The sequence below is a fragment of the Musca domestica genome, unplaced genomic scaffold (genome assembly GCF_030504385.1).
Source record: "Musca domestica strain aabys unplaced genomic scaffold, Musca_domestica.polishedcontigs.V.1.1 20, whole genome shotgun sequence".
Lineage (NCBI taxonomy): Eukaryota > Metazoa > Arthropoda > Insecta > Diptera > Muscidae > Musca > Musca domestica.
Genome location: NW_026712250.1, coordinates 14,324,488 through 14,337,077, shown reverse-complemented (window position 1 = coordinate 14,337,077; position 12,590 = coordinate 14,324,488). Strand labels below are relative to the sequence as shown.

General features: G+C 32.9%; 1 protein-coding gene across 1 annotated transcript; it reads right to left on the bottom strand.

The window, feature by feature from the left end:
• Positions 1-2,593: 2,593 nt before the first annotated feature.
• On the bottom strand, positions 2,594-12,457 carry LOC131802360 (uncharacterized; the record flags this gene model as incomplete). The annotated part of the gene is made up of 3 exons (XM_059122545.1): positions 11,269-12,457; positions 9,946-11,197; positions 2,594-2,984 (listed from the first exon to the last, which is right to left on the bottom strand). Coding segments are annotated over exons 1-3 (2,821 nt in total), but the record flags the coding sequence as incomplete, so codon positions are not given.
• Positions 12,458-12,590: the final 133 nt, after the last annotated feature.

The window sequence follows — 12,590 nt, the reverse complement described above, 5'->3', positions numbered from 1 at the left end:
GCAATTTGAGAGAATTGAAACTGAAAGAGTTTCATGACAAACCCTGCATCAATTCGGTATTGAAGATTGAAGGGATTTGAAGAAGGAAACACCATTGTTTACATTAACTAACAATTGGATTTCTGTGAAATGGATATGAGAATTTGGCGGGGAAGCGTTGTTGCAGAGTTTCATGACAAATTCTGCTTCAACGATAGATTGGAGCATGAATGAGAACATGCTTAACTATGCTCAAAATTAAAAACTCTAGTAACTCTGTAATATTGTGAAATTCGCGTTAAATATTCGTATATATAGAAGACAATTTCAAGTAAGGCTCACAGTATAAAATTAAACATTGAACGTGATATTATGGCGAACGCAGATTTAATAAACTTATTCAATTCTTTCAGTTATAAAAAAATAATAACTTTGAAAGAAATGGAGGATAACAAAGAATACAACATCCATGGCGCCTTTAGAACAAATACAAAATATGGGGAAAGAATTGTGCTGAAAATTAATGATGCTATCCTCTATTTGCCGTCAAGATTCCTCTCGCTGGCGGATGAATACATAAAAGAAATAGCTGGTGGGGGTTATTCTGTGACGAAAACTGTGTTGAAAGATGGAAGCGGAAAGAGTCTTTACAAACTAGAATTAAAACATTTGGATCAACCAGATTATTTTTATCAACCATATTTAACATAAACTGAAAAGTAAATAAATATTTTGTTTGAAACTAAAAATTGCAAGCTGTTTTCATTTTAATGTGTACAGAGAAATATTTCAGTTTATTAGTGAAGCTTTAGAAAGGAAGATGTCTCTTCTTAATAAGGAAGACGAACGCTTAAAAACCTTTGCTCGCTGGCCTTTAAATTATCCAGATCCCAAGACAATGGCTGCAGTAGGACTTTATTATACTGGAGTAGGAGATATTACCAGATGTTTTTTTTGTAAAATAAACATTCATAGTTGGGATCAAACTGATTGTCCTGTTACTGAGCATTCAAGGTTGACATATCGTTGCCCATTGCTGGAAGGGCGTGAAACAACTAATGTCCCAACTATTTCAAAAAATTGGAATTGTACACCTTCTGAAATTGGTGTAGATGTTTGTGGTCGTGGAGCGAGTAAATGTTCAACCATTTTCTTATTATTGTTCACTTTCATTACCTTTAATGCTTTAAATAAAGTTTTATGCAAATAATGCAGTTGCTTGTTTTTATTTATTAACTTTATTAATTTCATCGTCTAGTATGTAGCCAAGTTCTTTCCAGTTTTGTTCAATGAATACAAATATCTTAAATATATTATTTACGGCACACTTAAATCTAGTGTCCAAATGTATAGGACAGTTTGTAAAATAATTTTGGCAAGCTCGAAGTTTCATATTATTTTCTAAATTTATAATGGTAGAATGAATATATTTCTGTAAAAAGATTTTCTTTTCTTGTCCAACGACAAAAATATATTGATAGTTGTTCAATGGCGTAAGAGCTTTCTCGACATCATTATAATTTTTTTCTCCATCTGTCCAATCTAAGCCATTCACATGTGTCTTGGTGTAGGCATTTGTTCTGCATGCTTCCCCAGTAAGTTCTTTTATATTAAAAGGTGGACGAAACAAAAAATAATCTGGAACAACAGAAGCACCACACATAAATGATAGTTCCTTCACGAAAATACTCTTGTGGTTTCCATGGCAATATTGAAAATCAACCAGTGCAATATCCGATCTATTGATTTCAATCATCTTCTTAGGAAAGTTGAATTTGAATGGAGGGGATACCATCGATGTTGGAGTATTTATAAAATTTTGTTCATGTCCAATAAAAACTTTAAACAAAGATGTCCACAATTGTATGTTTGAAATCGTTGATCTCTTTTATAATTGTATGTAATAGCTGGTCCCAAATAACGTAAAACTTCTACCGGGGGTTGAAGATTACCAAAACTGTCGTAATAGTCGATATTATTATTGATTTTATTATATGCCACCCAATGCGTGCCAGGTCCACTGCTAACATCCAAATTTATGATACCACATTCAATTCGATGTGGTTTCTTAGGTAGATTATCACGCATATAAACACCTCTAAAGTGAGGTATATATTTTTTCCCAAAAAAACTAATATTTACATCGGTTAGGGGACCTTTGGGTAGCTGCTTAATTAGTTTTTTGGAGTTTTATTTTCATCAACATAAATTCCATAGCCCTTTTTATATGGTTTGAGATAGAGACCTTTACCCATAGCTATAGCTTCTATTGTTTTGTTATGTCTGGTTTGTTCATCCAACTCTTGTTTGGCTTTTTTTGCATTTAAAACGGCATTGGTAATTGCTGAACTACCCGATGCTAAGGCTCCCAATGCTCCTAATCCAGTTAGAATGGGAATGAGAGGAAGAAATCCACCTCTTTTGGGCACGCTTATTACTCGCGGTATAGCGACCTTTGATTTTTTTCCCCGAAACGTCTTTTGTATTTCATGTCTGGCTATTTTTATGGCTTCATCAATATCAGTTGGTTTTTTGCTTTTAAGGGAACTTGTAGCTTTTTTTAAAGCGTTTTTAAAAAGTTGTTGACCCAATATTTGTTTGGGGTTTTTATTACCCATGCCTAGCTTTGTCTTAGCCTTCATTATGTTAGTTACAAGATATGCGCTAATTTTTTCTCCAATGTTACTATTTTTCGATTTTACTCGCTCCCAAGCCCGTTCAGTTAGTTCACGATCAGCAATGTGACGTTGTTCAATATCTTTATTTTGTGAATAGGCAATATCGTGTGCTCTACACGCTGCATCTAATGGATTAATACCTTGATCTCCTCTTTGAATACGTTTTTCTAGCTTTGTTCCAGGTCCACAAAATTGATATCCTGGTAAATGAAGTTCAACGGGTAAAGAGTTAATCAACTTATTTACCAGTCCTCCTCCTTGAACGTGTTTCTTTCTAATAAATCGCTTCGTGTTGTAAACAATCATTTTATACTTTTTAGCGGGACGCTAAACGAAAGAAATATCGATATTTGATTATATTATAAATATGAATGTTTTCTTAAAACTACTCATTAGTTTAAATCATGAGATTACTGGAACAACAAGCTAAAATAATTGTTCAAAATGTGGATTTTATGCAAAGAAAGACCCCTCGACATAGTACTTTGCTGCCTGATTCTATACGAGCCTTAATAGTAGGACCATCAAATTGTGGAAAGACTAATGTGATGCTTAGTTTGATAGAAAGCCCTAATGGATTAAAATTCGAAAATGTTTACATTTACTCAAAATCGCTGTATCAGACAAAATATGAGTACCTAAAGAAACTGATATCCACTATAAAGGGGATGAGATTGTATACATTTAATAACAATGACGATGTTATACAAACGGACGAAATAAAGCCAAACTCAATCATGATTTTTGATGATGTTGCATGCGATAAACAAAACAACATTAAAAATTACTTCAGTATGGGGCGACATAAGAATGTTGATTCGTTTTATTTGTGTCAAACATACACACGTATACCAAAACATTTATTGCGTGATAATGCGAATTTGATAATCATGTTTAAACAAGATGATCTGAATTTAAGACATATATTTAATGATCACGTTGGATGTGACATTAGTTTTGAAGATTTCAAAAAAATTTGTCATGAATGCTGGAAGGAAAAGTATGGATTTCTAACGATTTCCAAGGATGACGAAATTCACTCTGGAAGATACAGAAAAGGCTTTCATATATTTATTCAACCTTAATATTATTTAATGTATTTGCAAATGTTAATTTATATTAGTGCACCTACAGCCATGGAGGAGGAAATGCTGAAACGGCTTGTTAAGTCCAGAAATGTCTTGAAAAAGAAATTTCAAAGCATTAAAATGGGCGAAGAAGCTAAAACTACAGAATTGAAAAATACTTTCAAACCGATAACGGAGCCAATAAACAAACTACTAAAGCTTTCAACTGAAAATACTTCCAAAATGATTATGCCTAAGAAAGAGAAAATGGAAATGTACAGAGATTCTATTATTACAAGTACACCCCTTAAGAATTATAAACCAGATGTTAAGTTAGATTCCAATGCATTGGAGGGGTTAAAGCATAGAGTAGATTACACACAAAATTTCGATTCCTTTAATACAACACAAGACGACGACAAATTTTATTCCAACAATGAGGAACCTATGAATCTATCATTCTTGAAGAAAATTAAAAAACTAGATGTAGTCTATGGTCCACACAAAGATAACAATGGAGAATGGAGATTTGGGGACCAACCACTCAAAATAAGCAATGAAAAGATTATGATTGGAAATAAAAATTGGGCATTAACACCCGGTTTGTTTGAACTGTTGTTTTATCAAGACCCCAAGAACTATGATCATACAGAACTCGATATTTACAAAACAATATTATTAGACACAAATGCGCATAAAATAAACTATGAATCTAATGGACGAATAAAGTCCAACAGGGGACAAAAATATAAGAAAATAATAAAAAATATAATAGAGGATACTCACAGCGGCAAAGGCTTACTGACAATAAATCCTGGTAAACCCAACTATATATACTGGGACGATCCCAACGAATTGATAGAACGATTAAAGCTGTTGTTGGCATCACAACAAGCCGGAAACAATAACCATACTAATGAAATTGTTTCTATTATCGAGGAACTGCGAGAAGGAAATATAATATATTAAATAATACTCTCAAGGAGCATACAACATATGACTGTTGACAAGTTTGGACATCATTACAATCAAAAAAATCAATCAATAGCAGTGAGAGAAAATGTTTCGAGATTATTGGGAGTCAATATTGATGAAGATAACAACCTTAACGTGCAAAATAAAAAGATTAGGAATGTTTCATCTCCAGCAGAAGGAGCGGATGCGGTCAACCAAGCATACGTACATACGCAAATCAAGCACATTCAAGAAATTTTAAAGAAAAATTTCATTCAAGAGTGCACCTTCCTAAGAGAAGAAATATCACAACTCAAACGTTCACAAAACGAAATATTTAAAGCCTTATCGCAAGCTCCATTCAACTCACCAGCTTTAATATATCATACCGAATAAAACAATGGAAAAGCGGGATTTGGTAAATGAACTTCATCATCAAGCACGAAAAAACTTTCCAAGACGAAGGGTTATTACAAAGGGTATTGATGATCTCTGGCAAGCAGATTTAGTTGAAATGGGCAGTTACTCAAAAGCAAACAAGGGGTTCCGATTTTTGTTAACTGTCATCGATACATTTTCGAAATTCGCATGGTGTGAAGCCCTTAAAACAAAAACGGCAACGGATGTTTCTATGGCTTTTGAAAAAATCTTACAAAGAGGAAGAATTCCAAAAAATTTGCAAACCGATGATGGAAAAGAATTTTTCAACACAGATTTTAAAAAACTAATGCAGAAATATTCCATAAACCACTACTCCACATATAGTGTATTGAAGGCCTCAATTGTTGAGCGTTTTAATAGAACTTTGAAGTCTCTAATGTGGAAGGAGTTCAGTTATAATGGGAATTATCTATGGATTGATGTTTATAGAGAATTGGTTAAACAATACAATAAAACACCTCATCGAACAATAAAAATGGCCCCTATTCAAGTAAATTCATCGAATGAGAAGGCATTGTTGCAATCTGCTTATAACCACTTAAAAATTTTTAGGAGACAAAACTTTCGTGTGGGTGATCATGTACGCATTAGCAAATATAAACATCAATTTGAAAAGGGATACACGCCAAATTGGACTACGGAAATATTCAAGATAAGAACAATAAGAATAACAAACCCCGCTACTTATTTATTAGAAGACTATGAAGGAAATCCCATCCAAGGATGTTTCTACAAAGAAGAACTTTTACCCACAAAATATCCCAACACGTATTTAGTTGAGAAAATTTTAAAAACAAAAGGTAATAAAGTCTTGGTTAAGTGGCTGGGATTCTCAGACAAACATAATTCATGGATAGATAAGAATCATATCATATAATCTTAATATGTAGATATACAATATACAAGCATATATTTAAATAAATAAAAACCCATATATACGTATGCATATTTTGTGTTTCAATTATTACGACAAAGAATTTTGCAATGTCAAGAACGTTTACTGTGTCCGGTAAATCTCCAATTCTACATTCATCATATTTACCCCCAATTGAATTGGGAAATAGTAGTTATGAGTGTTGCCTAATAGATTTCCAATCATACAATTCAATACCCAATGTGGATAATGATAACAATCTCTTTCACATTGGAGACAATATTATAAAAATACCTATAGGATCCTATGAATTGCAAGATATTGCGAATTACTTGGAAACGGAATATAAAACTATCCACGAGAATAGATCCATTGAAATTAAGGCGAATAATAATACGCTAAAAGTAGAAATCATGTCTTCTCATGATCCTATTTACTTTGATAAAGAAAAATCTATAGGCAAGCTTTTTGGTTTTACCGAAAAAATCTTAGAATCTGGGAAAAAACATACTTCAAACCTTCAAGTCGACATTTTAAAGGTTAATGCCATACAAATACACTGCAATATTGTAACTGGATCATTCATGAATGGGTCGCCAACGCATATTCTACATGAATTTGCTCTTAATGTTCCTCCGGGATATAAATTGGTAGAGAGACCAATGAATCTCATTTATTTACCAGTGAACGTCAAAGAAATCGGTCGTCTGGAGATAAAGATAGTAGATCAAGAAGGTCGCTTTATAAATTTTAGAGAGGAAGAAATCACGCTACGTATTCATATAAGACCAATGCAATCATGATTATCTACAATAAATACAATCATAAACAAATACCAAGACACATTCAACACAAAGTTGTCAAACCGACAAGACCTACAATTTCAAAGGAAAATAAAGAGTTTTTAAAACTTATTAAGCTTAAAGTCAAACCAAATGTCTGAAATACTTAACATTAATGAGCGTCCATTCTCGGATGAGAATATTGTAAAGAGAGACTACCACAGCTATGTTCCATATATTCAATCATTTAAAAATAATGATGAAATTCGGATAAGTATACAAAATCAGGATCTTTACATACTTCCATCGGAGAGTTATCTATTCATTGAAGGAAATTTGAAAAATAGCAAGGGAGAAGTATCGCAAAATGCAAGACTGAGAAATAATTGTGTGGGATACATGTTTGATGAAATTCGCTATGAACTAAATGGTGTTGAAATTGATCGTACTCGTTATCTAGGAATAACTACAGAAATTAAAAATTGGATTTCTCTAAGCGAATCCGAAAGTAAGGTTATGAGCAAAGCGGGATGGAAAGCTGATAATGATTTATCAGTAGGATACTTTAATTTTTGTGTACCCTTAAACCGTCTACTAGGGTTCGCAGAGGACTTTGATAAAGTAATTTGCAACAGCAAGCATGACTTGATTCTTTTGCGTAGTGCCAACGATAAAAATGTGTGTTATTCAACCATGGATACGGAGGAAATTAAACTCACCATAACAAATGTTGTATGGAAAGTACAACACATTCAATTATCAGACTATAGAAAAATCAGCTTCTTGAAAACTATTAAGGATGGAAAAGCGTTGCCTTTAGCATTCCGCAGCTGGGACTGCTACTTTAATCCAACTTTTGCTGGTGGAAGACAACACAGTTGGAGTGTTAAATTGTCTGTCAATCATGAAAGACCACGATATGTTGCTTTGATATTTGAAAAAGACAACAAGCTGGAACATTGCGAACTTAAAAACATCAAAGTTCACTTGAACTCTGAAACCTATCCTTACGATGATTTGAATGTAAAGTTCGAAGAAAATGGCTATGCAGTACTATATGACATGTATACAAAGTTTCAACAATCATATTACATGAGGGAGCCACAACCACTTCTTACATATGCAAGTTTTAAAGACAAGCCCATCGCCGTTATTGACATTAGCAATCAAAACGAAGCTGTTAAGAATGGACCAATCGATTTAAAAATCCAATTTGAAACCAATAAACCAATTCCACAAAACACTTCTGCGTACTGTTTAATTATACATGATCGTCTGGTCGAGTACGTTCCATTAACAGGAATTGTACGAAAAGTAGTATAATCTATTTTATACTCACCTTTGCAAGAATATTTCAATAAAACGCAATTTACATAAATTTATAAACAAAAATATTTTGTTTTATTTTATAATAAGAATAGTTAAAGACTAGTTAAAATATAATACACTTATATTTACTTAAAAATTAAACATTTTGTGTTGCGAGAAAATATTAATATGATGACATTTATAGTGAGTAAAGACAATTAAATTAATATTATTACTATGCTCTTTTATCTATATATTGAAACTTAAATCATAATTAAATTTATATTTTAATCCAAGTCCATTGAGACAGATTCATTTGAGTTATTTACATTTGTTTCATGAAGGTTATTTAATCTATAGTGGCCCCAAGCATAGGTGTGAATACCATCCTCTAGAATAAATCGTTTATCATCTTGATGGCTTAGCGATATTTTAGTAATTTTGTCTGTATATATTGTATGCTGTCTTGACCTAAACGAAAACATGGTACCGTAAAAAACCTTTTTGTTATAAAGACATTCTCGATATTTATCTATAGTATACTTTTTTAGGACCGACTTTTTAACTCCCTTAGATTTTTTTACTTCTTCGCTATCAACTACATTGATGGCATACATTTTAGGACGAAGGCCTACAAATTCAACCATTGTTTTTCCGTCATTCTCATCTTTCATCATGCCAAGTTTTTTCTTATTAATTAGAGGAAGTTTATATTTATTTTCTTTTGAAAACCCTGAGGTGTCAAATCTAGCCAATATTTCATCTAAAGATAATTCGGAATACAAATTCCGTCCGTAAAATGTTAATATGAACGAATCTGTATCCATATAATTTAGAATAAAATCCTCACCAAATTTCACTTTTAGAAAATCATACAGAAAATCATACATCACCCACTTTGATAAATCTAATATGCAGAACCCTAAGTACAATGGTCTATCATATTTTACTCTGACATTCCTAATTTGAATAGCAACCATATTTTCGGAGAATATCGAAAGGCTGTGAAAATTTGGCTTCGAGATTAATTTACTAGCAACATTCCTTCTTCTTTGGTTTGCCTCATCTACCCACATTGTCACAATTTTCACAGTTTTTCTTTTGTCGATATTCTCCATTGTCTTACCGAATGAAGAGTTATTCAATAATTTAAAAAAATCTTTTTCAAAGGCATTTTCAGCCTTTTCCCTATGTTCATTATTCTTCAGTATGTAAGGAGCTAACCAAGCGCTTTGTGTGAAAGCCAAAACTCTATGGACTTTCTTAAGAATTAGTCCATGTTTCAGAGATTGCTTAAGTAATTTGTAGTGTATGGTGTATGATGTTTTGTCAGTAAAATCTGCAATCAGTTTTTCAGTTTTTGAGCCTTCAACACACTTTTTCTCCGCCAAAAAAGGTAAATCGTTATGTTTGTCGTGAAGGTGCGGTGGATATTCAATATCAACCTCTAAAATAAAACCAGTAGGAGCGTTGTCAGGAATAGATAATATTACAGCTGGATCATTGAATTTCTCCATTTCATAACCCTCCACCCATCTAAAATCTTTTTCAGGGAGACACTCAGTCATAACTGTACCATATAAATTATTTACATCCAAATAATAGATATTTACCTCTGGTTTGGCACTATTATAATTGGGAGCATCTTCATTATTTGCTACCGAGTGTCTGTTTGAGCACTGGGTAAGCCCTCCCCGAATACCATTTTTGCAGAAATTGTACATGTCTATATCTCTGAGTAGCTCAAGTTCGACTTTAGTACATAGTAGCATTGCATCCCAAGATAGAGATGGTGCTGTGAGATATTGACAAGGGTCCAGTTCGTGAATTCGCATACATAAGCTCCTGAAATTTTCAAATACGTCTGCTAAAAGCAAGACATCAGCTTTTAAGTACAAATCCATATAGTCTTGCATAGTTTGACATCGAAAATGTGACCAAACATTTGTTGCATGCCTATAATCGTCTGACGAGCATTCAGTATCTGTCAACTTATTATAAAATTGGTCTATAGGGGGAAGTTGTTTCTCCTTCAATTTTTCAAATGATGAAATATATTCGTAGGGAAACACTCCTTTCCTAGTCATAAGTTCGAATGCTTCATCATCAGGAAAATGAGATCTGACAGCAACAAAAGAATCTCGAGATAAATTCCTTGCTAATTTATCCAAACTAGTAGGCATAAATCGAAAACTATCTAAGAAACGATGCTCTAATCTATTCATTTTCTTTTTCTTCTCTTTTTTGCCCTCACTTTCCTCTTCTTGCTGGAATTCCTCATCATCTTCCTCACTCGAATCTTCTTCTTCTCCTACAACAACTGTACTTTTTAAAGAACTAGAGTCGGTTGACTCGTTATCCATATTAATGAAATAAGACATTGAAATATATTTTTCTTTGTTTTGAGGTATGACTCTTATTTCACCTCCAAATTCAACTAACTCTTTAAAGAAGAGGTGACAGTCGTACGAAGAAAAATTGTGGAAATATATTGGAATAAATTTAGGTAGATGATATTGCAGATTGCAATGGTTATGTACCGCACCTCGATATTGCCCCGTTAAGTGACAATGATCTTTCACCCTATCGTTACCTAAAATGTCGCCACATATACGACAATTGATATCCCTAAGAAAGGCTGTCTCTTCTTCGGGGGTTAGAGTATTCATAGGTTTCGTTTTGGTTAGGTAACTATCATACAAAAATTTACAATCCTGAATTAGTTCTTTCAGAAAAACATTTGCTGCGTCGGGACCACTATATATAAATAACTTATTTAAATTTTCATTAAAACTACATTTAATAAAATAACTAAAAGCACATGGAATATGCTTCTTTACCTTTTCCGTTTTTTTACTCGCCCCATTGTTCTCATCTTCCTGCACGTCTTCCAGTACACTTTCGGAGTCAGCATAAATAACGAAAGGCACCTTATCCTTTTTCTTGTGATTGACGAACTTTAGTACGGCTTCTTTTTTGTTCGGCAGGGCACAGACTACTTTTCCACACTGCTTTTTGTGAGTCATACATTTATTTTCATCGTGGAAACATTGCAGGCATCCAAAACAAAAGTAACCTTTCTCCTTATGACTTGTGAATTGAGACCGCATAAGACTGAAAAAAAAAAGAACAAATACATGATTATTATGATATGGTTTTGATTGATAAGTTTTGTTTATAATTACCAAGACATATCCATAACCAAAATGTAATGGAAATTTTCTTCGTTGTGCAGCAATATTAAATTAATGTGATTGCTTTTCGTCTCCTTTGTTAAGTAATATGGACCAACGACCGACTTGTTTTCATAACCGAAAACATTTACGCTAATTTCTGGGTTGTTCATTTCAAATTTTTTTATATATTTAAGACCCAATGGGAAATTTAATTGTTCGAAATTTAGCGATATTCCAGACTGCAGAATAATGACATCTTGGTGTATGTCTACGTTATATGAAGAGGTTATACTCGGATCTCCATATGCAGTTTCCCCCAATGCAACAACCATACACCACTTAAAACAAAAGTCATCATAGTTTTTGATGTTAAGGCACGCACCCTTCTTGTTGCTTAATGATTTCGGAGTTGGAATATAATGTGAGCCACGTGTTAAGTTGGCTCTCAACACATTTATGTCAAGTTTTAAAAGTTTCTCCAGGGCCCAATTAGAGCCTCTTTCTTGGAACTCTTCTGATTTAGCTATAATTTCCACACAGTGGTTGAAAACGACCTCTTCCAAATCATCTCCCAGGGTTAATAGCGTTGTTTTTGAAATATGATTAAATATATTTTCAATAGTTAACTCTTTGGAAGTTGAAGGTCCATCTTTTTCATTGTTTGGTTTCACATACAGTCCTTGGAGTTCCATATTAAATTTTATGAGCGTTTTACCGTTTAACTCATTTTTCAAGGTTTTAATTATTAATTCTTTTGAAGCATTAAGAAAATCGATCGGGTACAAAATGTCTTTATTGTTTTGTATCTCATAGCTGAGTATATTTTTGTTAAATGCACTTTTAACAATTTTTATGTCAGAATCCAGATTTTTTCTCACGGTGGATCGATGTTCTTCGCTACGAACGTGTGATCGTATATTATTCACAATTTTATCACAATCACCACAAAACTTTTCCACCTTCACAGCTGATTTATTTTCATGCTGCTGCTTTAGTTTTTCTTGTTGTTGATCACGATTTTGTTTCATTACATGCTCATCTCCATGATGGTTCTCTAAGTGCAATTCTAAATCGTTTACACTTTCACATAAAACATCACAAAACATACAATGCTTTTTCATATGTTTCACAAATTCACTTTTTTCCTTGTAATAAAGGCTGCATGACCAACAAATTTTTTGAGACATTATAAAAACTTTTTTAAAAATATTAAGAAACGATGCTTATTAATCTGTGACTTGTTGAGTACTGAAATTTCTTCCAATCCAATCTATACATTATTGACTACATTTTGTAAACAAATAGAAATTCTGTGATTGAAGCAGAATTTG